At 46.3% G+C, this 25,740-nt stretch overlaps 1 protein-coding gene across 1 annotated transcript in view; it reads left to right on the top strand.

Annotated features, from left to right (window-relative positions):
* The window catches only part of GRIN2B (glutamate ionotropic receptor NMDA type subunit 2B), a gene marked incomplete at both ends in the record, with an annotated part of 290,643 nt that overhangs the window by 258,382 nt on the left and 6,521 nt on the right, over window positions 1–25,740 (top strand). The window contains 2 exons of the mRNA XM_082849516.1: window positions 22,569–22,729; window positions 24,525–24,712. Coding sequence (XP_082705642.1) covers window positions 22,569–22,729; window positions 24,525–24,712 — 349 coding nt within the window. The remainder of the gene's footprint in view (window positions 1–22,568; window positions 22,730–24,524; window positions 24,713–25,740) is intronic.

Here is a 25,740-nt window from a genome sequence, read left to right as displayed (position 1 = left end):
CCTGACAGCTGCCCACATGGAGGGTCCCCGAGGTGCAGGCAGCTTAGACTTTCAGGAGGCAGAATCGGGAGGAGGAAAATTGGGGTTCTGGGTCCTCTGTGTAATCGTTACAGGATTAGTCTGTCCATGTGGACCTGTCTGTGTTGGCGACACCCAGGAAGGGGTGGGTTAGGGCCAAGTCTTGATATCAGAGTCACTCAGGGAACCCTTTCAAACGAAACAGGACTCTGTCCATCCAGCTGGAAATAAAAGTCCAGGTGGCAAGAGCTGCCGCCTGAGCAGGACGCAGCCAGGAAACCAGACATGTGAAAAGGGTTGAGAGAGGAAGCCACTCTGCGGGGAGCTACTGGAGGGCTGCGCCCCCTCCACCTTCCTCCCACCCCTCAGACCTACTGAAGGGGCTTTGAGGGGGTCACTGGGAGAGCTTGGCATTCACCCCCTGTGGTTAGAATGGGGGAGGGGCTGGCATTTGCCCCAAACCTGAGAAGACCCAGGTGACAGGTTCCCACCCACGGCAGGTCAGGCCTGCGTCCCTCGAGTCCACATCAGGCCACTCGGGCAGGAGGGGCCCGTCTGGGCCCGGAGTGGAGGGAGGTGATTTTAAAGGTACCTGCCTACTGGGCTTCCTGCTCAGGATGAGGCAGCTGCCCATCCAGAGATACACGGGAGGGTGGCAGCCGGCGGGAGAGCCGGAGGGATTGATGTAGACGAGCAGCTGCCTTCAGGGAGCGAGACCCAGGTGCTCACCGAGAGGCTCTCGGGGAACCCGTGAGCTCGCCTGACCAGGAGAAGAGTCTGCTTTGCCCAGCGGCCTTGTCCAGAGACCATCCATGCCGGCTCACTACGGCACCACGAGGTGGATGCTGCCCGCCCCTGGCTTCTCCTACTCTCTGCCTCCCACCCCAGCCCCCCAGAGAACGGGGGAGGACAGAACAGCTCAGGGGCAGGTCCCGTAAGAGCTGGCTTCACTTGGCCCGGCGTCAGCACCTGGGGTTCCTGCAGACACACAGCCGCCTCGGCCCTTATTCATGAGCAATGATTGAACTATTTAATGAACACACGCTATGTGCCTGTTGTCAGACTCTTCACATCTGTGTCTCCTTTAGTCCTCGTGCCCACCCTTTGCGCTAGATATTATCGACATCTTTCCATAGATGAGGAGAGTCATTTAAGGGATAAGCAAATTCGCAAGTCACACAACTAGCAAGTGAGGGCATCGGATTTGATCCAGGGAGAGGCGACTCCAGAGCCTGCAGCCGTCCTGTCTTACCGCGCCACCGTAGCCCCACGTGCTCTCTGTGTGGACACGGGGAGGAGGGACACGCTTCTAGAGACACAGGCCCGGGGCAGCAGAACCCAGACCAGCCCCCGTCACGGGACCCTGTCTGACCTGGCTTCTCGGATTCTCAAGGAGGTGATTATGGAAGCCCACCAACCCACTGAGAGCGGGTAGACCCTCTGCCCAGGAACCTAGAAGAGACTTCTGTTCACTCCAGTCTAGGAATAGCCAAGGGCTCTGTTGTCTTTGTTTCTGAACTCAGCCCCTCGCGCCTTTAAGAGCCACGTACTTGACGAGTGTTGCCTGGATGAATGAATCAAAGAGACACGGAATGTTGTCGGGCACCATATTTTCTCCCTTCCAGGAAGTAACCAATATACATACTTACTTAATCTGGCCAGAAAAGAAAAGATCCTACTCTCAAGAGAGAGGAAAGAATTGGAGAGGAGGGAAATGTATCGTTCTCCCCCAGCTCCATCCTCCTCTTAGGAGGGAACTAGAGCAAGAACTGTGTCCACTTACTGCTTCTGAAGTGCTCGTGGCTAGGAGACCATCAATGGCTTAAGTCTAGAAACCACCTCGATGGTAAATGTGCTAAAGGCTTAATTCCTTCAAACTTCCTCACCCATCTCCCAGCTCATCACTTGCACGGCACTGGGTTCTGAGTTAAGCATAAGGCAGTTCCAGTTCTTGCAAGAACTGATTGCCAGCAGACCGTGAGACAGCTGGGACTTGGCCTCTTCTGGACGGAGTACAAGAGAGCCGTTGAGCTAGGTGTCATCCTGGTACTGAAGAGAACGCTGTGATGTCTAGTGATGTCTCCTAGTGGCCTCGAGTACAAATTGGACAAGATGGCAAACAGCCTCGCATTAGGAAGCACGCTGCGGCTGCAGACCTCCCGGGCAGAGGTGCCACTAGGGAGTGATGCTCCCAGGGAAAAAAATGCACTTGAACACACAAGGTCATCCACTTACGTGTCTTTACGGGACACACCCACCCATGACTGCAAACGCGCACACACACCAGAGGGTGCACATGCGGCTCTGACGGGGTGTGCTGGGCAATTTCTGCTTTTTTCCGTTTCTCCTTGTAAAAGCACGTCAGATTAATTCCGGCCAGTTACGGCCAAATCCCTTTCTCTCCGCCAGTCAGGGCCGCCCGAACGGGCAGGAGGCTCTCTCACCTCCTTCATTATGCAAATTGATATTCCAGCGCTGAAGAGCCAAGCAGCCTTCAGCACAGCAGTGATTCCAGGCGGTGATGAGAAGAGGTGGTCTGACAACTATAAATAACAGTTCACGGGACATGTGGATGTCAGTGAGCTGGGGGTCAGATGTAACCATGAATGTATCCATACTCAGAAGACCTGCAGTCAAGGGCAAGCATGAGCCACCATGGAAAGGGCGCAAAACGATACAGACACACACACACACACACACACACACACACACACACACACACACACACGCTCACACACGAAGAAATCAATGAACACTTAAGATCTCACATCGTGAGATTCATTTCTTTGGAAAAGGCCTGCACGGTTCATCCAGGAGCTGCTATACGCAGAGCAGGAGTCTTCCCAGCGATCACAGCTGGGAGGACTGGCTTCGCTCTTGACTGCCTCGCCCTGTCCCCTCACCCCAGCACTTGAGTTAGAATTACAATCTCTCCTCTCAGTCCCGAGTCATCAAAAAGAGGCTTTTAACAGAATCAGGTAATTGTCGCCCTGGTCGTCTCTGCTGGGGGTGGCACAGGCCAGACACAGCTCACAGCAGCACGGGCACCTCTGCTTGGTGGTGTGGTCTCGGTGACAGGAGCGGGGCTGGGGGTTGCAGGGAGGGCTTGTTGGGAAGCTGGGCAGTTCTCCAGCCCCTGCTGAATAGTCTTCATGATGTGCCCTCAGTTTTCGGTTTGAAAGGTTGCGAAATCACACATCATGCACTACACCCAGGATGAGTCCCTCCGGGTTACGGATGACCCAGCCAAGCGGCCAGTCTACCACCACTCCCCCTCCCTTGCCGGAAGCAGCACTCCGTGCACAGCGCGGCATCCTCGACATCCTTGCAGGATCTGAAGGACGCGTGGTTCAGCGAGGAAGGAAGGATCCCTGAAAGAAAATGGTGCCCAGGGCAGTCCTCAAGCGGGGCTTATTGGTCTGCGTGACCGCTGCTGTTGTGGAACATTTTCACGTGCTTTCTAGTTGAAACATTTATATAAAGAACTAAAAAACTTTAAACTATCTGCTACTTAGAATGAAGAGATCTTGGGGACATTTAGTAATAGTTTAATCACAGGTTAGTGAGACTTTTTTTTTAACATCTTTATTGGAGTATAATTGCTTTGCAATGGTGTGTTAGTTGCTGCTGTATAACAAAGTGAATCAGTTATACATATACACATATCCCCATATCCCCTCCCTCTTGCGTCTCCCTCCCTCCCTATCCCATCCCTCTAGGTGGCCACAGAGCACCTAGCTGATCTCCCTGTGCTATGCGGCTGCTTCCCACTAGCTATCTACCTTACGTTTGGTAGTGTATATATGTCCATGCCACTGCCAACCTTCGTCCCAGCTTACCCTTCCCCCTCCCCGTGTCCTCAGAGACTTTTTTGTTTTTAAGATTGTCTCCCTTTTGACACTTAGATGTGATTCCTTTGGACTGAAAACACGGGGCTTTTGATTTTGTGGCCATGGATCATGTAGGAAAATAGAGACTTTTTGGATGCCCTGGAGGGGAGCTTAGAAAAGCAGCAGGGCCCAGGAAGTGGGGTATGAGTACAGAAAGAGAAGTGTGAGGGCCAGCCCTCGCCCCAAGCAGAGGGAAGCCCTTCCCCTTCCTCCAGTGCTTCATCACCGTCTCCTGCCTCTCCCCCAGCCCAGCTACCCTACCCCTGTCCTCCTACCACCACCAGACCCCACCTGTCACCCTCCACTAGAATCACTGATCGATGCCCATTTCCTTCACTGCACTGTGCACTCCTTGAGGCAACAGACATGCTTTCAATAAGTCTGTTCAGCTCCTGGGATAGTGCCTGGTACATTATAGAAGGGTGTTAAGTGAATGAATGTTCCCAGAACAGAAACTAATAATATTAACACTGAAGTTCTGCTTTCTTATGGATTCAATTGCCTTTAATGAGCTAAGCATTTACAGTCTTCTTTCTCTGGGGAAATGTATTTCTGTTTCTGAACAGCTGACTTATAAATGAACTATTGAGGACAGCGTGTTCATAGGTTGGGGCCTGCCTATTAAAAATTGCATTTCCAAAGCCAAAAATAAAGCAGTCTTTGTATTGTGCGCTCCTCTGCAGTGTGAGCAACCATGACCATCGTCCGTGGTAGTCACTATGGAAACCACATCGGTAGGTATGGTCTCAGAGTGGACCAGTCATCCCTGACCAGGGGTTGCCTTCCTGGGCTAGATGCTCTACATTCTTGGTCTTCTTTACTTCTCCTCCCAGACCTTTTAGGCAGATGCTACCTCTGCTTTCCAGAAGGGAAAACTAAGACTCAGCTACTGGAAAGTATGTGGTATGGCTGGGTTCCTAAGCCCCTCTGGTGCCTCTGTTTCCTAATTATAGAATGGGGATAAAAATGTCACCTACATTATAGCTGTTGTGCTGATTAAAGATGTATCATACTGTATATACTTATAATACCGTGAAATGCTTAGAATAGTGTTGCATCCCTCAGTAAATGTTAGAGTTCAGATCCTATGACAGACCCAGGGTTTGCGCCAGAATCCATCTCACAAAGGCCATGCTGTTTCCAGCAGATGATCAACATGTGCTTGGAAAGCCACAGACAAACTGCTCCTAATCCACTCTAGGACCCACCCTCCCTCTACCCTCCAGGATCCCTGCACTTGTCTATTTTCAGTGAGATTCAGAGACGGGGTGGGGACGACTAGTACTATGCCAGGGCTGGAAAGGTGTGCAGGGGAGGATGGAGGTGCCACTCTGCAGTGCTTAGACTCCCTGAAAATAGCTCTGGATCCAGGGACGCCTGGAAAGAGGGTATCTGCCATGGGCAGCAGGCGCCCGGGACCTCTTTACAGCCATCCTGTGGGGCTTTGGAGAGAAAAGCCCCTCCTAGGATGCTTTTTGAGCGTCCTCCTAGGTGCGGAGTAAGAGCTCAGTGGTCGTTTCTAAATCTATGTCTGTCACCCATCACTGTGATAGAAAACAGCTACTTCAAATATTATTTCCTTGGGCAAGTGGGCCCTACCCCAAACTCTTACAGGAGTGGACAGACCATAAACCTGGGTTCCTCTTAAAGCCTTCCCTAACTGCATGGGCTGTATTGCCCAAGAGTTGTCTGTCCTTTCAGACGCCCAGAAAAAGTAAACCTAACTGCTTCTACCTCAAGGTCTCTTTAAGACGTAGAAAAGAGCTTTCGCTACACTGCGAATTATTGATGAAGCCAGAGAATTTATAACATCCCTACGTTTATTATTAATATCCATTTTGACTAGTTTATTTAGCAATAGAAATCATGTTCTCATTGTCGTAAAGAGTTGCTACTCTATCATCATTTGTCCGCTAATGAAGGAAAGACTAATGCTCCCCAATAACCCCTCGCCATTTGGAAAATTCCCAGAAAGTCAAGTTAGATGTGGGTTTGGGAGAAGAGCCTGAGACCCAATGGTTTCAGTCCCTGAAGCTCCTCTTCTCGGTAGCTAAGCCAGGGAGCTCTCTTCCCATGTTCTATACCATTGAGGTGTCTCCACTGGCCAGTTCACACTTTAGACGTGCTGTGTTAGTGCCCCTTATCTTGCGTACCTCTGTGATGCAAGCCTAGTGTGATGGTGTTCTCTAAACAATCAGTTGCGTTGTTTTTCAGTCTCACTATCTACTCTTCATTTATTCATTCAGCCGATAGACTCTAAACATCTACATAAACCACTGCCCAGAATATTGTGTGAGAAGATCAGAACAGCTCTGTGCAAGCACGCTCTCTCTCTCTCACCTTCCTGTCATCACTGAGTTCAGAGTCCAACTACACATCTGTCCCTGTCTATCCCAGCGGCTGCCACGCTGTCCGTGGTTAAGGCCTAGAGGCCTGGGGATAAGAAAGACCAGTAGCTGTCCTTCTTTTTCTCAAAGAATCTCTCCTGAAACCCCTCCCACCTTCTGTAAGCCCCCACTTCAACCTGGATTCTACCTCCTAGCAGAATCCTGCCACTTTTCCACAGTTCCTTGGATTAACTAAGGCCTCTGTTGTATCATCTGCCTGGCTTTTTGTTTAAGTTTTTCTGTTCTCTGCACTTAGCATAACACCCAGTACATAATAGCAATTAATTCAACAGGTTATTTATTGGATGGTTACCACAGTTACATTGTGAGTAGGGTTGCCAGACTTAGCAAATAGAAATATAGGGTACCTGCTTAAATTTGAATTTCTGATAAACAGCAAATATGATTTTAGTATAAATGTGTCCCCAGATTTCATGGAACCCTACCTGTGAGGTGCTGGAGATGGGCTTAAACAGCCCTGGTCTCATAGTCCGGTGAGGGGGGCAGACACTCAAAACAGTAGATCAAGTACCATGATAGAGGAATGTCCTTGGATGTTCCTTTCAAGGTTAAATAAACCCAGTCTTTTAACCTTTCAGCATGAGACTTGCTCCCCTTACCTTTAATGGTTTTCTGAACCTTCTCAAATTTCACTTGTGAGTTACAGGAGAGAGCACAGTGATCATGAAGCCCTCCCACTGGCGCATCACAGGGCCTGGCCATGTGCTTCCCACCTGCCACATTTCTCTTTAGCTTCCCATCATAGGCTCCCTATTTCAACAGGAGCACTGCGTTATGAGCTCGCGTAGCCTGTGGTCCTCTAGGGCTCCATGACCCTTTCTGACCATGCTTTGACAAAGCCAGTTCCTGCCCCTTCTTACTCCAGGACCATGTGGTTTCACATCCTGTGAGGGTTACTTTGTTCGATCCCTAATTGAACTTCATCCTTTTAATATCCTCTTTCCTCATGCCAGACTTATTACTTTGATGTTTGATTCTATTTCCAAATGGCCAGCCATCCAATCCAATTTAATGTCATAGCAGATTCAAGGAGCAAGTCTTCCGTCCCACCATCTAAGTGAGTAAAGAAAATGGTACCTTTCCCTGTGTATTTAATGTTACCCTCACCCTCCCGACTCAAGCAATCACACCTACCCTTTCACCAAGGGTCCCATCTACCTTTTGATACAGAGAAACTTTTTTCTTTACAGTTTACTCTGGCATTGGGTAGAGACTTTTTCCCATTCTGTTAATTGGCTCCTGATTTGAAATTTATAGAATACTTTTAAAGTAGACTAGGTTCTCTGTAAACCATTGACAAATGGAACATGACACATGCACTTGGAACCAGTAAAAGGACCCGGTGGGCTGGCATCTTAAAAGAATCATCATGGAGCTTGATAAGGAAGCTTGAATAACTTCCTGCTAGGTAGCTGAGACAAGAGCCCAATTAGTGCACACATTTCCCTCTAATTTACGTCCATCCAGATAAGGATTTAAAGAAATATAAGTGTGAAATGGACTCATCTAGATTATTCTCCCAAATATATATTGCAATTCATAAGCAAGCTACCATGCCAGTAATTCTCTCTCTTCATTTGCTTATTCTAGAAAAAGTCTCTCTCCAAGCCTGAGACGAAACACGCCTTGGGTTTTAAGTGGAAAAATTAACCTTAATATGTTTATCTGATGTGAACTTGAAGTTGTTCTTCTGAGAATTCACATCAGACCAAGCTAGCGGGGCTAGACTCAAGGAGAAAGGCACTGACAGGAGGTGTGTTATTACAGACAAGAGTTTCCAGGGAGCGGTGACCCTAAAAGGCAGTCTAAGCTCAGGACATCCGTAGGGCAGGCCCCCAGTTAAGCAACTGATCTCAAATCTCAAAGAGGTTCTCAGAGAGGTTTATCCCTCCCTATCTGTGTTTCTCTTTTTCCCCACTAATGGAAATTACATTATATGGTGTGACATGTTCATATTTAACATACTTACAACGTTTGTCTCTCCCTGCTAGACGTAACCTCCGTGAGGGCAAGACTTTTTGTCCTTGTTTACTGATGTATCCACAATAACTATAATAGAGTCTGGCAAACATAGGTGCTCAAATATTTGTTGAAGAGTGAGTTAATGAGCTATTTAGTCGAATGAATGAATGAATGAATAAGACAGTTATATAATTCATGTAGCGGTCATAGCATAAGCCAATACTTCCTTTTCTTTATTAGCCGTTTGAATGTGAGGAACAGGAGATAGTTTCGTCAATACTGGTGGGGAAGAGAGGGTAATGTAGAGAAATAGTGGACATTTATAGTCTCAGAATTTGCTCGACTTGTGATTTCTGCTGTCAAATCATCTGAATCAAGCAGGTGTATAAAGAGAATACCGAATAATACTACTATTGTGGCTGGTCATATCTTAAATTACACAGTGATTTCAGGATTTATTTGGCAAGATACTTGATTTCTCCAAGCCCCCGATGGCGTCTCCTCTCATGTGTGCACAGGGTGTGGTGGGCCCTCTGTGTACGCATGTGCTCACTAAGTCTGGACTGTGTTCTCTGAGTGTGAGACCTCAGCTTCTCAACCAGCCAGGTGTCCAGCAATTGCTTTCTGCTCTCCCATCACTCATTTAACAAGAGGTAGCCAGCCCTGAAATAACTGTAACAGTGCCACTTGCCACTTTTAGAGGGAAAAGAGATACATGATGATAAAACCAGCTTTATATAAAGGAATTATTAAAAGTAAAAACAGTTTCTAAGATTTTCCTGGAATAAACACATATTAGACCCAATCTCTTAAACCATCTTTGATCTTTTGGGTCTAAATTCCTACGCAGCGTTCCCACCCCAGCATCATGGTGCATAGCGGGGCTCAGCGAGGATGTCTGATGAAGGGTAACCCTAAAGAGGAGTGTGAGTTACCGTAGTTCAGGATGACTGACGACAAAAGGATTGAACGTGAAAGGGCTTTTGACTTAACCCTCAGTCAACTGGAAAAGTTAAATCCATTCCTCTCCGGATGTGGTTATTGGTCTTTTACTTTTGTAGCAGTCGCCTTATAATAATGACGTTTGCATTGTAATTGGAGGCCCATGAAGGACAAGGGAAGCACAGCTGGACTCTTATTATCCCTAAAGGCCCCGAAAGGCCCCGGGGAGCGGAAGCCTCTGCCTTCCCTTGATGTTGACGCTCGAGCAGCGCCTGGTGCCGAGTAGATGCTCAGTACGCACGTGGTGACTGGATGAAGGAGGGGATGGAGGGGACAGGAGCCGGGGATGGCCCCTTGGCCCTGGATAGGTCATGAACTGCCCAGGCCTCCGCTTCCTGCTCTTCACAATGAGGACGTCGCTCAGTCGGCATTTCTCAAACTTTGTTTCACCCGCAAGTGTCCCGCAAGTGTCCTGGGACACATAATGGGTATTCTTTTAAAAGATCGACAGCAGAACGTGTTCGGGAAAATGCTGTAACAGGGTTAAATAAGTTCCTTTACCAAAGGACTTGTTGGAGCCCTCTCCTGTGCGGGTCCCTTGTGAACCCAGAAGGGGATGCAGTGTGTACAGTGGGATCACTGACCCCCTCCCGGGGCTGATACTCTGCAGGCTGCAATGTCCCCTGCTTGGGGGCTGACTTTATTGACCAAGGCAAGGAGTTCCGGTCTGCGTAAATGTGGCACAATGCGAGCGTGTGCGCTCATGCTGGAGTTTCCATCTCTTGGTTTGGAAGCGACTGATCTGATTGGTGGCCAGGAAAGCAGAGGTGTGCCCGTCCCCCTGCCACACCTCTCCCTGGATCCTCAGCCCTGCCTGGCACAGACCTTTGGCTGCCCTCCCCTGACCCCAACTTCGCAACCCTTGAGCTGTTTCCACTGTGATAAGAGCCTCAGGTCATCCTGCTAACAACTGGAGCGCCCCTAAATTCCTGGGACATCCTGCATATGGAAATCCTGGTAGTAACCCTCAGCGGTGTCCCCCAAACTGTAGTGAGCAGCTGGGCCTTCGAGTGAAGCTCTGGAGTCCCAGTTTCCACAGCGAATCCATCTGTACCATTGACTTAAAATCTCCTTTAAAGGCCATGTCCCTTTGCCAGCGCCCACAACTTTCATAAACTACCTACACGGTCCCCGCCCCCTAACAGGTCTGTCTGCGCAGTGGTGTGAGTGGACAGAAGACAGTAACAGCTCTTTGTAACAGTCTCGCCTAAGGGGAGGTTGAGGAAGCACGATCAAGGCCACCCGTCAGGCACAGGATGACTTAAGGATAAAATTCAAATGCCTCCGTCCTTACGCCTCTGTTTCCTTCATCCCTGTGTTATCATAGTCATCTCCAGCTCTGTCACATTTTTGGTGCCAACGAAATACCCATACGCATTGTCAAGTCCTAAACTTAACAAGCTCTTGAGGGATCTCAGCTCGGATATATTTTTTGAAGGTCAAATGGAGACGGGACCAGGAAAGGTGTCCCCAGCCGGCACGAGGCCGTATTACTCCTTATTCACCAGGGATGCCAGAAGGGCACTCACTAGCTCTGAACAACAGTCATTCTCAGCTGTGTTGCCTGATAATGCATTCGCCAGTAAGGAAGGCACTTTGAGTGATTTTTTAAAATATAATAAATAGATCTGCATGTGTGCTATTCAGTTCATTCACTCATTTCGTCGTTCACTCATGCTGAGAGCCTACGAAGTACCACTTACTATTCTAGGTGCCAGAGAGACAGCAGTGATCAGAACAGACAAAAATCTTGTCCTTCACATCACTTGTATTCTAAGGGCGGGGTTGGCGGAGGGGAGAAAAGTAAAAGGCAATTATGTGCAATCTAAGAAGGGTGTTTACTGCACAGAGAAACACACAGCAGAGAAGGGAGATGGTGTTGGCAGAGAAGTTGCATCTTTAGATCTGGTGGTCAGGGAAGGTCTCAGTGAGACTATCAGGTCTGACCTGAAGCTCGAGAGGGAGCGATGGGTATCCGGGGATTTCCTAGGAACTTCCAGGAGGCCAGGGTGGCTACGAGGGGAGGGCGAGGAAAGCAGTGGGAGAGGAGGTGGTGTGGACGAGGCCCCTCTGCCACATCCTCTCCTCCTCCTTCTGAACGTATAAGCAGACTTGGATTCCGTCAAGGCTTACGCTTTGATGTCATTTCCATATATTCCTCCCGTTATTTTCTCCTGGGAACAGGCCAGACCCCCAGTGAACATCCCCGCCCCAGCCTCTCAGTTCTTCATTCGGTGGCTTCAGCTGTGTAATGATAACTAAATGCTGCATCCTTCCCCTGCCCGACCATGACGGGTGCTTGACCGCTCAGCTCCTGCCTGGACACCAACTCAGTGGTCCATAGTCACACATACAAACATTCGTTCCAACTTCTGTTGAGACACCGTGCCCGGGTCCCTCTGCATCTTTGCTGGCGCCCTTCCTCTGGTCCTGAGTGCCCTCCCCACACACCTTCCTGTGTCAATCTTGGCCCATCTGTGGGAGTCAGCTCCATCTCTGCTTCCTCCCTGTAGCCGCCTCATCCCCGTTCTCTTATGATGATCTCTACTCCCTGTAAATCTCCATTGCCTTTGCTTTCCTTACGTCCCTTTTGGAACTTGGCATATTCATTTAGTCATTGGATTATTCTGCTCTACGTGTCTGCTGAACATCTACTCTGTGTATCTAGAGCTCTGTGATGTGTTTTACAGTTAAGTGTGAGAACCCTAGATTGGAAGCCTAGCTGTGTGGCTTTCTTCAAGTTACTTATCTCTCTGGGCAACAGTTTCCATGTCGGTTACATGGGAATAATAATACCTCCCTCATAGGGTTGATGGGAAGATTAGTGAGTCACTCTATGTAAATCGTGTGGTACATGAGCATAGACGTGTTAGCTGTGTCTGTATTATACCATCACTATTATTTCCAACTGAACTGCAGTGTAAGAATTGTGTCTGTTGCCCCATTTCATTTCAGAGTCATTTCAGAGTTCAGTGACTTGTGCGTGGATTTGCCACATTAAATGTGTGTTGATGTTGAGACTTTAGGGTCAGCCGCCTAAGACTTCAGGGTACAAGTGTGACATGGTAAAGTGTCATAATGCAGGAATAAGCCCTTCTGCTCTGCTCTACTAGCTCGGGGACCAAACCTCAACGAGCTAACATGAACTATGATGCCACTGTCTAATCTTATGAAATATTTCAGGAAATATTTATTAAGGCTTATATATGCAAATTTAGGAAAATACAAAAGAAATGACTGCTTTGCAATGAGGAAAACTGAGCATTAACTATAAATTCCAGGAATCCAAAGAACTTGTATTTTCTTTTCTACAAGCTCTTGTTTGGGCCACAGCAGGAGGGAAGTGACAGGCGGAGAACGAGTTCTGTTCCCTCCATCACTCCCTCCCCTCTACAGCCTGTCACCCACTGGAGCCCCAGCTCAGAGAGGCAAGGGGCTCCTTCCCCAGAAGCACAGCACCCGGAGTTGTGAAGACGTACTTACCAGGCTTCTTGCATCCAAGTACAGGCTTCTTCACATGCAAGCTTAGATGTGTTTGCCACTGTAGACAACCACAGTACTAATATTAATAACAAGAGAAAAAAGAGCAGAAACAACTAAGGTGTCAAGTGCTTCCTAAATGCTGACTCACTTCCTGGTAGCAAGATGGGATCAATTTCTCCTGGTGCCCAGGAAGAGAACTGAGTTAATTTGGGCACATTCATTATATACCTGTATCTTCTAACTACATTCCGTGTTATTGTTATCGCAGGTCAGTCACCTATTCCAAATGAATTTGAACAATATTCTCTCCGATGAATAATGTATAATGAAATGTAAAAACAATTATTTTTCCCCCCACTTCCATCCCAGATTATAACTCTCATGAAGGTGAAGAGTCTGACTTTCTAACCCATCACTATATCCACAGCCAGCTCATTCCATGGTGGGGTCCTAGGTGGCTGCCCTGCGCCCCAAGTTTGAAATGGAAGATTTGTAATGAGATGCTATTCCTTATTTCTCCTCCTGAACATTGTTGACATTCAGTTTCAAAGCTAAATGGTTTGTTGATTAAGTCACTCAGTTAATAAGCGGTGGAGCTCAGTTTTGAATTTAGATCTTCTGGGCCCATAACCCATGTCCTTACTTAACTGTTCTGTCATTACATGGCCCTTTCAGTGTAAGCACACTCTGCTTGCTTTCCCCATCTGTCCCAAGTACTTATGGGCCATGGAACAGTGAAGGTCATGCCTTCAGAGAGTCTGGTCTGTGTTGTCGTCTGACCGTCCTTCCTCTTTGGGCGAACAAGGCATCACCGTGGGAGAGGACGGGGCCCACCTTCCCCAGCCACCCCGTCCTGCCTCGGGCATTGTTCAGTCTGAAGCCACACACACGTACATACATCATCCTACTTTGGCTGTAGGGTGATATTATGGGAAGAACGAGTATCAGGCAGAAGAATAAGATAATAACAGTTGCTGTACTTTATAGTTCATGGGAACATTGGGAAGATCAAAAGAGAGGAGAGATGCAAAAGGAGATGCCCTTGGGGGGACGGGGTCCCAGGCAGTGTGGTAGCTCTCATGACCCATTTACCTTAAAGAAATGAAAATATATGCTCGCACAAAAATTTGTATGTCAGTGTTATAGCTGCTCTATTCATAGTTATCCCGAGCTGAAAGTAACCAAAATGTCCTTCCATGGGTGAATGGATAAACAAACCAATACAGCCATACAGTGGAATTCTGCCCGGCAATAAAAAGGAATGACCTACGGATACACAGCAGCAGCATGGATGAATCTCAGAGGCATTATGAGAAGTGAAAAGCCCGCCTCAAAAGGTCACATGCTGTGTGATTCCATTTGTAGGACATTCTGGAAAAGACAAAACTATGGTAACAGAGAACAGACATCAGTGGTCACCGGAGATTAAAGGTGGAGGGAGGACTGTAGACAAGGAACATAAGGGAATTCTTGGGGTGGTGGAACTGTTCTGTGCCGTGATCGTGCTCCTGGTTACAAGATTCTATATGTGGTTAAAATTAGTTGAATGAATGGGGAGTTGCTGTTTCACAGGTACGGCATCGCAGTTGGGGAAGATGAAGAAGTTCTGGAGGTAGATGGTGGTGCTGGTCGCACAGCAGTGTGAATGCACTTAAGGTCACAGAACTGCACACTTAGAAATATTTAAAATGGTAAATTTTATTGCTAAAACAGAAGGACATTTTTAGAAGATAAACTCAGTACCAAACATACCTTTCCTATGAATAAATAAAAATAGCACAAATGCCTGTGTTAAAGGCAAAATGTTCTCAGATTGGATCACAAAGCAAAACCAAACTACAAACAATGGATTCAAAGATACATCAATAAAAAAAATGATCAATTTTATGTATATTTTACCCCAATTTAAATGAATGAATCAATAGAATAACAAAATGCATAGAACTGTACCTAAAAAATAATGAAAGTCAGTGATAAAACAGTCCTGTGAAAGCAGAGGGTGCCGATGCGATAACGGTGATAACGGGAGCGTGCTGCGTGGGTAACGTGGTCCCCGAAGAATTCTGCTGTTCTGCCACCTCCTCATTATCAGCAGACCGGGCAAAGGCTGCCCTTGTAGCCTAAGCATTCCCACCTTTTCTCCTGGGCGCCTCACAGGGCTGAGTGGCATTTGGGCATTGATTTTGTGTGTGTGATTCAAATGGAAAAGCCAGAGTGATGGAATGAATATTGATGTGTGGGATTGTCAAGCTTTGAAGACAAAAGCCCCCAGATTCCGTGTCTCACGCGGGTGGACCCTGCAAACAGGACATTACAATATCCATCTCTGCAAGGTCGCAGAGCTGGCTTGTCCTAATCTGCATAGACTGATCGGACTCCCGACTGAAGGAGAAGAGCCAACTTTCAGGGTCACCAGCCGCCCCAGAAGGCATTTCTTGCCTCCCTCCTCCTTTGAGTAGAGACCCTTTCCTTTGCCTGCTGTCGTTCCCAACATCTAGCACTAAGGAACCTCGTTGGGCTGTGTCTGGTCGTCAGCACAGAAGCCTGGGCGCCATCTGGTTTTCTTTTCTTCTGCCATCATGGACTCAAAATAACTCCGCAAGGATCTGTTTCCTTCCTCACCGTGGGAACTGAACAGAGTTGGACGAGGAGTGTCTTACGGCAGAGGGTTCTTCTAACGTGAAGGGACGTTCCCGCCCCACCTCCACCTTTCCAAGCCCAACCCATCCCGCTACCAACTTAAATGCAGCCTCCTTCAAGAAGCCATCCAGGGAGCCGGGCTGCTTGCAGCCTTTCTCCCGTGGAACTTCGGTGGCACTGGTACACAGCCCGCGGTCGTGATTTCGTCTAGCTGTGCATACGGCCTCTTTCACATTCTTGGACGGTAAGCAAGTATCTGACGGCGCTTCTGCCCCTCCTTGTTCTCCCTGGGGCCCGGACCCTCATCCGAGCGCATGTCCTCCGCAGCTCCCGTCTCTCTGCTTTATTCCTTCCAACCTGCTCTTCATGCTGACCCTCCGGGCTCTTTCTGACACAAAAACCCAGCCTTGACACTCAGCCAGAATTCTTCAGTTGCTTCTGATAACGATGATGATGATAGTAATAATAGCTAATATAGTGTATTTAATATGTGCCAGGCACTGTGCTAACATGTTGCCCAGATTAACCTGTTGAATACTAAGAAGCCTCATGAGGTAGGTGGCATTATTAGCCCCATTGTACAAATGGGGAAACGGGCACAGAAAAGTTAAGTGAGTTGCTCCAGGTCACACAGCTATTAAGCAGTAGAGCTGGGATTTGAACTCAAGCAGTCTGGCTCCAGAGGCTCTGCTGTTTCTTTTCCCTTAGAGCATGGACTCTGAACTCCTTTGTGCAGAATTCAACTCCCATTGTGAACCAGGCCCTGGCTCTTCAGCCCTGCTGCCCTCCAGTTACCAGGGCCATAGCTGTTAGACTCCGGCAATGACAAACTGCCCGTGATCTCCAGTCATGCCTGATCTCTCCCAGGGCCCTGCGTCTGCACAGACTGCTGTGTCTATCTAAAAACCCCTTGTCTCCTCTTGCCCTACTAGAGAAATCTCCCTTCAGCTCTTAGCCCCGGCTCTGTGGCCTCCTTAAGGCTGTTCAGGACCAGGACGGCGCCCTTTGCTCTGGCCTCCACTGTCACGGGCACGCTGCTCCGTGGCGCCCAGCATGTCACTCCCAGTCCCCCAGCCACACCCGCTGCCCTTCCCCCGATCCTCACGTGCCTGGTTCCTCCTCATCGTCCAGTGCTTTGTTCAGAAGCCACCTTTCTCAGAGGGGGCTTCTTAGGACAGCCAGGCTAAACTTATTCTCCGGCCAGTCGCTCTTTATCCTGTATCACAGCTGTGTCCATTTCTTCCCAGTGCTTGGTTTTCACTATTATCTATGGCTACACGGCCCATTATCTATGTGTGCCCATTATCTATGCCCATTATCTATGGCTACACGGCAACCTACCCCAGCACTTGGTGGCTTAAAGCAAGGGCCGTTCCATTTTATTTCCCCAGTTTATGGGTCAGATATGTGGGCGGGGTTGCCTGGTGCCCTCGCTGGAGTGGTTGGAAGGCTGGGCTCAGCTGGGCCTGCAGATAGAAGTGCCTAGATATGACAGCTCCGGCGTGGAGCCCACAGGGTCATAGGACTTCTTACAGAGGCCCAGGAGGAAACTGCAAGGCTCTTATGACCTAGCCTCAGAAGCCCCAGAATGTTACTTCTGCACATTCTATTGGTCAAGCAAGTCACAAGGCCAGGCCAGAATCAAGGACAGGGAACATACTTCATCTCTTATACAAGGACTAGCAAAGACTCTGTGGCTCTATATTAGTCCATTACATTAGAAAAAAACCAACTTATTATCTGCCCTACGTCTTTACAATGTGAACTCCTTGAAGGCAGGTTCTTACTCTCCCGTCATACTGTATCCCCAGCGCCCAGAATATCGTGACAGATGCTATAAGCATGTGCTGAATGTCTGTATGAATGAACAGATGAATGAATGAAACAGTAAAGGAATGAAAAATTGAATGAATGTTTACGTCTCTGCCTCTCTGGTATGTAAACTTCTTGTATCCTCACAAATACAGTCCTCTGCACTACTAGATGCTCAGGATATATTTGTCAAATGAATGGATGCATTTTAATTATCATTAAAGGAGATCACGTGAGTTGTTCCCAGTACATATATAGGTGTTGAATATGAGTAGCTGCTATTAATAAATTAGTACTGCCTTATACGTAGTAAAATCGGTTTATATATTTATTTAATAACTAAACAAAATGGACCCAGATCTCCACTTCCTTGACTCCTTCCCCTTTCCCTTTCCCTCTGCAGCAGGCTGCAGGAGAGCCTCTCTGTTGGGAAGGGGCAGCCCCAGTGCCCCCTAATCCCACCATCTCTGGGTGGGGAAAAGGGCCTTTGCTCCTGGCCTCCGCACCTCTCTCCTTGCCTCACTGCCAAGACTAACTCACTTTGAGGTCATTAAGATGGGGGCTGAGATGATGGTCTGAGGAGCTCAGAGTGCTGAATTCTGATTCCCGGCAGCTCTCTAGGAGGATCAAGTGAGATTACAGGTCTCTTAACATTCTGGCACTGTTTTGCCCTTGTGCGAGAGTGTGCTTGCAGTGATGGCTGGACACCCTGTGTTGAATCCCAAGGAGGTGTTGGCATCTGATATGACAGGAAGGGAAGGATACCCTCACCGGGTGGCTCCACAGTGCGTGGCTTCACTCCCCAGTGAGCAGTAGAACCAGGGGGCTGGCATTTGAGCTGCAGTGGGACGACTCAGCTCGGGGTCAAGCCCTATAAGCTGGTCCTCCTATTTCACCACGTGGCCTGGAACAACTTCCTTGGTCTCTTCAGAGCTTCAGTTTCCTCATCTGTGAAATGGGATCCATCCCCCAAGTTCCTTCCTTTCTGCGTTTTTATTTTCCTCTGTATGTTTTTAGAATCCCGACCAGGGTAGCTCTGGAAAAAGATTCCAAGTTCAAGGAAGCTCTATAATGGCCAAAGGCGACGAATAAGGAATACTATACTATATAAAATTCCCTATTTGAAAATCAGACTGAGCTTTTTAATTCAATGCTGGTCTCTTTGGTGTATTGGGTTTTTTAATATTTTAAAAATTTGTTTCTTAGAGTCCTTCTTGTTTTATGGATTTTTAAGACTTCCGGTTCTGGACAGTACTAATTTACTCCTTCCCCAAACCCCGGAGAGCACAGATTGTCATTCAGGTTAAGTAAGTGCCAGGCAATGCCTCCCAGCTTGGGGTAAGTTTTATTACAGGGCGTTTAGTGGAAGCATCAAGGTAGCATTTGGAGGATTCTTTTTTTCCTTCTTCCTCACTAAAGATACAGTTCTCCATGGCCATGAATTTTTGTAAAATTCAAGCTCCAATGACAGTTTTTTTAAAGATCTAGGTTTTTATTTAAATTTCACCAAGCTGGGACAAGAATCGTCAAAGGAAAAGGCAGGCTCACTTCTGCTTTGGCTAATTGTGGGGTGATACACTCACCCTTTTGGTCCCCAGACTGGCTGAGTTTAAGGAACAAATTAGGGAACGAGAGTTTTCCATCTTAGGGAACATTATCTAACATAGGACAATTTTAGATATTACAACGTCATCCTCATGGAAGCGGTTAATAGTTTTGAGAATCCACCATGGGCCAGATATTGTGTTAAGTAATCCCAGGTATTATCTCAATATTAATTAAAAATAATACTTCCAGAAAAATGGGGCTCCATGAATTTAAATAACTTGCCCATGTTCATGCAGTTGGTCAGAGAAAGATCTGGAATTCAAATCCAAATTATCTGCCTCCAAGACCAATGCTTTCCACAGGACCACGCCTTCCATTCTTCTAGTGTTGGCTGATTTCTCTGATTGTTTTCCGATGGAAGACGCTTTAACTACTCAGGAGTCTTGCTATCTTCTTAGTTAATTCCTGTAGTTCCTTAATAGCTTTAAATTGTTTTCAAATATTTTTATCTTGCCAGTGGTTTGTCTTTCCATGATTTTAGAGGTGTCTTTCAAAGAGTTCTTAATTTTAACAAAGTCCAATTCATCTTTTTTTTTTGTGGTGGATTGTACTTTGGTGTCATATCTAAGAAACCTTTGTCTAACTCAGGGTGACAAAACCTTTCTCCTATATTTTCTCCTGGAAATGTTATAATTTTAGGATTTGTATTTAGATATATGATCTACTTTGTGTTAATTTCTATATATCTTGTGAGGTATGGGACGAAGGTTTTTTTGCATATGAATAGCTAGCTGTTCTGACACCACTGGTTGAAGACTGTCCTATCTGTCCCGAATCACCTTTGCACCATACATGTGTTGGTCTGTTGGGGGCACTCCATTCTGTTCCCATAATCTCTTTACTCTCTCTATGCTAATATCCCACTGTCATGATTACTACAGCTTTACAAGTCTTGAAGTCAGGTAGTATAAGTCTTTCAACTTTGTTCTTCTTCTTCAAGGTCATCTTGGCTATTCTAGGTCCTTTATTATTTCTTTAGTATTTATGTATTCAAAGATATAGTTATAAAACAGCATCTAGAAATCTAAAGATAACTTAGAAATTAAAGTTAATTAAGAGTAGTATGGAAACTTTCCGTAATCTAGCTTCATCAGGACGCGAGGCACTCTGGCTATCACGTTCCATGTGGTTAATCAAAAATTGTTGTATCTATAGAGAACAGATTTGTGGTTGCCAAGGGGAAGGCAGAGGCGGGGGGCAGGGGAAGGATTGGGAGTTTGGGATTAGCAGATGAAAACTATTATATATATAGAATGGATAAACAACAAGGCCCTACTGTATAGCGCAGGGACCTATATTCAATGGCCTGTTATAAACCGTAATGGAAAAGAATATGAAAAATAATATATATTTGTATAACTGAGTCACTTTGCTGTACAGCAGAAATTAACACAACACTATAAATCAATTATACTTAAATAAAAAAATTTTAATTAAGAAAAATTATTGTATCTACCTTACATGGATTGCCAATTTTCAAAACAACTAGAACATAAAAATTTATACCAGAATTGTACTGGACATGATTTCAATTTTCATTGATGTTTCAGAAAATACTTTGGACCCTAGTATTTGGACCCTGTGAACATCAGTTGTCATTGTCCTAGCAAAGTGGGGAATTACTGATTAAAGGGAGCTCATCTGGTTATCCTGCTGCCTGCCATGGTATCTACTCTACTTTTGATTGGGGGATACCTTTTCTCAAACATCTGAAGTGTTATAATTGACAGTTCTATGCACAGCATTCTGTCTCTTCCAACAAAACATATCCCTGTTTACTTTAAGCTTGTTATCTGCTGGGGACCATGAGGAGTACTATTAATTAAGCCAGCTGATTCCTGATAATGTTAGCCATCACTGCTGCTGTGGGACATTGAGCAAATTGCTTGTCCTCTGTGGGCCTCTGTCTTCATTTGTAAAATGAAAGGTTTGGACTAGTTAACCTTGAGTGGCTCATCCAACTCTAAAATTCTTTGACTCTTTTATAGTTTTTTTTTTTTTTCACTTAAAAATCACAACCTGTTTAAAAATAATTAAACAGAAACTCTTAATGGCAAAAAGCACCACGGTAAGTCAGAAAGTAGTGGTCTTTTGATGCGTCTCAGATTACCTAACGAACACCACTGCATGACCTTACTTTTAACTATGGCCAACTTTAAGCAATGAAGATGGCATTTATGGTTCCTGGTGCTGTGACATTTTGTGGTCCATGAAATCCCCATATTCTGAGAAGCTCTTGAGTGTCTCAGGTCAAGGGAGGGAGGAAGGAGAATGGCTTGAAGCCCAGACAGCTCCAAAGCTTCAGAGTACTCCTGAGTTAGATTTTCAAATGTATCTCCACAGTAAATGGTATAGTATTGAAACCAAGTGGACTTCAAATATCTAGATTGTCTTTCCTATACCAAGGCACAGCACATATGACCACACACTCTGGTCACATTCCATCTGATCGTTGCTGTTCTAATAGAATGAGAAACTTAGAAAGTATGAAGTTTACTAGGGAATGCAGAATATAGACATGAATTTAAAATAATATAAGGGGTCTTCTCTGAGCACTTGCTGTGTGCAAGATGCTGTGCCATGCACTTCTTGTACATTGTGTCATTGAATACAACACACAACGATCTTGAAAAGTAGACGTTATTGTCTCCTTATTACGTATGAGGAAATGATGCACAGAGAACTCCTGTTACTTGCCCCACGCCACACAGTAGCAAGTGGCAGAGCTGCTCTTCAGTCCATATCTGTCTCAATCTAGAGCTTCATGACTACGTCAGAGACTAGCTCTCAGAACTTAGCCAGCTCATTTAGAAAGTAAATGAATTAGTAGTATTAATTATGATCTAAACCAAGAACACAGAGTACTGGTGGGTCACTGTTGGGTAGACTTGATGGAAGGAAGAACTCACAGAAACTGTCCTGAAGAAATTGCTTTGAGTTACATGTTGAGGTGAAGGACATGAATTGGCCCGGGGAGAAAGGTGAGTTCATGCTGAGGGAACAGACTCTATGAGGCTGTGAAGGTACAAATGAATGAACTGTGTGTTCAGGAAGCAACATAAAGACTTGCTCATTGCAGGGCAATGGCCAGAAATAAAGCTGATGTCATAGGGGTGAAAATCCAAGAGATTTCACTTTGTGATGCTAAGCCCTGGTAATCCACACTCCGTTCTTAAACACGAGAGGGAACATAATTAAAATTGCATTTGCTTTTACAATTTATCCTACAACTCATGTAGGATAAACATGGGCTTTTAAAGCATCAAGCAAGGTCAAGAGAAAACTTCTTAGCAAAACATATTTGCTATCCAACAAGTGACTTTCAGGAGTATGTTGTAGCTTACCTCACTAAGGTCCTATAGCCCTGATAGTGCAATGAAGGGGCCTGCAAGCAGATTTCACACAATTTTCAGAAATAGAGGTAACCAGCCCACTGCAGTTCAGCTAATAGCACATTTCCATCATCCCTGGTTTTGTGCAGCGTGCATAAATGCGGCACACAAGTGTTACAGATGCAAGTCAAGGGTGGGCAGATAGAAAGCTCTCAACAACGTGGAATAAATTGAGTTGAATTGAAGTTCACTTTCAGATAGCAATTGCTGCTCCTGAGTGAGGGCTAATGTATTTGGTGAACTTTTGTTTGTCCCTTCCATGATAAATCCACTAATGCTAACGTAATATCTCTTCACATTTTCTGAAGTCCTCATATTATTCTCTCTCTCTCTCCCTCTCTCTCTCTCTCCAGTTCCAGAGACCTAATGACTTCTCACCCCCTTTCCGCTTTGGCACTGTGCCCAACGGCAGCACGGAGAGGAACATTCGCAACAACTATGCGGAAATGCACGCCTACATGGGGAAGTTCAACCAGAGGGGCGTGGACGATGCACTGCTCTCCCTGAAAACAGGGTAAGAACGGCTTCCAAGCTCAGAACCTTTGATACGTTGCTCACGTTTATGAAACATACGTGGAATCAGATGTGCCATGTTTGGTGCCGCACCACGTTAAAGGAAAGCAGGCTGCATTTGCTCTTTGTGGATCTCCAAGTTAAAGTGACAGTGTCATTCAGGCCAGTGCACAGAGGTCCCTATGCTATTACTCACTTCTATGTATTTTTAATAAACTGTATTCTACTTGCATTAATGTAAACATGAAACAAGAATGTAATAGATGTAAAAGTCAAAGGGGAGAGTCAAGGCTAAAGTTCACACGTTACACACGAAATAAAGACCTGTTGACCAAAAGGTAGAAAATGATGGTTTTGGTGTCTTATGGACAGGGAGAAATAAACAATGAAAGGGTACAAGTTTTTAGACAACACACAGTAAGAATGTGTTAACCCATCTCCAATTCCAACAAAATTGGCATTCTTTGCTCCAGCTCTATAACCTCAGTTCATTCACTAAAAGGAGCTCATGAACTGCAAATAGGTTTGCTTGCATAATCTCAGCCACATTCACTCATTTGGCCTTCAGAAGCCACAGCTGCAGAGTAAGACAGACAATTGACCATGAGAGTTGTTGGAATTTGAGGGTCCTGGGGCCTCGTAGCTGATTTCCTGTGTTGTAGGTTAACTAGCAACACTTAGACCTCCTGGTGGCTCTGGTTCTGGAAGAACCACCCAGATGCATGTTTACTTAAATACTGTTAGACTCTGTCTTATCATTATGAAGTCACGGCAGATTTCAGAAGATGGGATTTGACTTTGGGGTGGACTACTCTGGGCAGTCTGGTCCCTGGTACAATCACAGTTGTCAATCAGAACTTTGGCTTTTTGATGGACACCCCTCCTAAAGGTTACTCACAGGCCTTTTGAAAAAATGTTCTGTGTCTTATCATGCCAGAAAGGATTTCTTTTTTCTTAAGGAGGAGTAAAGCTAACTTAACTTGTAAAAGTGAAGAGGATGATGGCTGCCTTTCTTTCTTGCAGACCTCTCTGTTACCTATATGAATATATCAATTTCTTCTTCCCCCTTTGATGTGTTTAAATACTGACCTGTACCTTCCTGACCCCGCCCCTAGCTTTATCCCCTCCCCTGTATATTCTTTCCTTGAAAAGCACAGTATGTACAATGAGATTCTCATACGTTTGGGAATCTGAGACCTCTGACTTCTCCTGCATTCTGCATTGGCTTGTGGTTTCACACATTGGCTCTTGACACGAGCGTGTGCTGCCACCACCCCAATGACTCACTCCTCTCCTTGCGCTGCAAAACAGAATATTGAAGCCCTTCTGACTGCAAACAAAGCATTGCCCATCTAGTGCTACACGTCTACCTACACTTACCCCACTCCGGACTGTAACGAACGGAGAAATGAAAAATGGTATAGAAGTCTAACCCATGCTATTTGCTGTGATCATTGTGATGGTTCCTTTTCATTATTTCTGTTATTATTTTTCTTGATTCCTTTTTACTCCTTCTCCTTTCAGACACAGCTTATGAGTTGGCTTCAGGCCCAGCTTACATTCTCATCATTCCCAGTGGGAGGGAGAGAACTCCTCCTGTCAACCTGAAATCGCACAAAGAACAGCCTGGGATTTAGGCTTTAGTTTCTGGCCGAGTTCCACCTTGAGCCTTACTTTGAGCCACTTCCCCCCCATAGTCTGCTGGAGCCCTGCTGCTTCCTATTAATGACCCCAGTGGTAGTTTTGTACTAAAATTCCTCCACTGGACTTGCTTTGTTTGTTTCTTTCTGGCACAGGAAACTGGATGCCTTCATCTACGATGCAGCAGTGCTGAACTACATGGCAGGCAGAGACGAAGGCTGCAAGCTGGTGACCATTGGCAGCGGGAAGGTCTTTGCTTCCACTGGTTATGGCATTGCCATCCAAAAGGATTCTGGGTGGAAGCGCCAGGTGGACCTTGCTATCCTGCAGCTCTTCGGAGATGGTGAGTTAAAGAAAGGGACAGTGCCTCTTTGGCCTCTCCCGATGGCCAGTCCGAAACATCAACCCTTCTTCCTTCCTCATCCCTCTAACCTCTGCATTTCCAGAAAAGCATTTCACAGTACACTAGGAGATTTGGAGGGTGTATGTTATTAGTTTCCTAACGCTTTGTAGCAAAGTACCACAAACTGAGTGACTTAAACAACAGACATTTGGCTCGAGGTTCTGGAGGCCTGAACCCTAAGATCAAAGTGTCGGCTTTGGTTCCTAATGAGGGACTCGAGGGAGAATCCGCTCCATGCCTCTCCCCTAAGCTCATCGTGGTTTGCTGGCAATCTACAGCGTTCCTTGGCTTGTAGACGCATCACCCCTGCTCTGCCTTCATGTTCACATGGCTTTCTCCCTGTGTGCATGTTTTCCCTCTGTACGTGTCTATGTCTGATTCCCTCCCTTTTTAAGGATACCAGTTATATTGGATTAGGAGCCCACTGTATCCAGGTGATCTCATCTTAACCAGTTACATCTGCAATTACCCTACTTCCAAATAAAGTCACATCTCAAGGTACTGGGAGTTAGGACTTCAACAAAGGAACTGCGGGGGGCAGTGGGGCGTGGTTATACAATGCAACCCAGGGTGAAATTTGGGGGAGAGGATTAGTCAGTCAAGGAGGTGTGTTTCAGGATTGCAGGGTATGATCAAACCCTCAGGGATAAAGTAAGAGGGGCTGGGATCAGAAGTTCCCCAGTCTTCTCACATGTGGCCAGAGCAGTGGATGGGATTTTGGAAAGGTCTCTGCTCTCTCTGGGCCCAGAGGAAGGGCAGAGAAATCCACACGTGGCCATCTGCTCATCGTTCCCTCTCCCATCTTGCTTTTCCCTCTGGAAGACGGAGGAAGCAGGGTCAGGGTCCTCAGAGACAGACACTGGAAGGCACTCACCCGCCAGAGTGATTCTCGCAGCAGACTGAGCAGACAGCTTGTTTTGAGGAAATCTCATCTCCTGTTTCATTACACTCACGCCTTCCGCATCCCT

The sequence above is a fragment of the Leucopleurus acutus genome (assembly GCF_964270905.1).
Source record: "Leucopleurus acutus genome assembly, chromosome: 11".
Taxonomy (NCBI): domain Eukaryota; kingdom Metazoa; phylum Chordata; class Mammalia; order Artiodactyla; family Delphinidae; genus Leucopleurus; species Leucopleurus acutus.
This window is presented reverse-complemented; position numbering and strand designations above follow the sequence as displayed.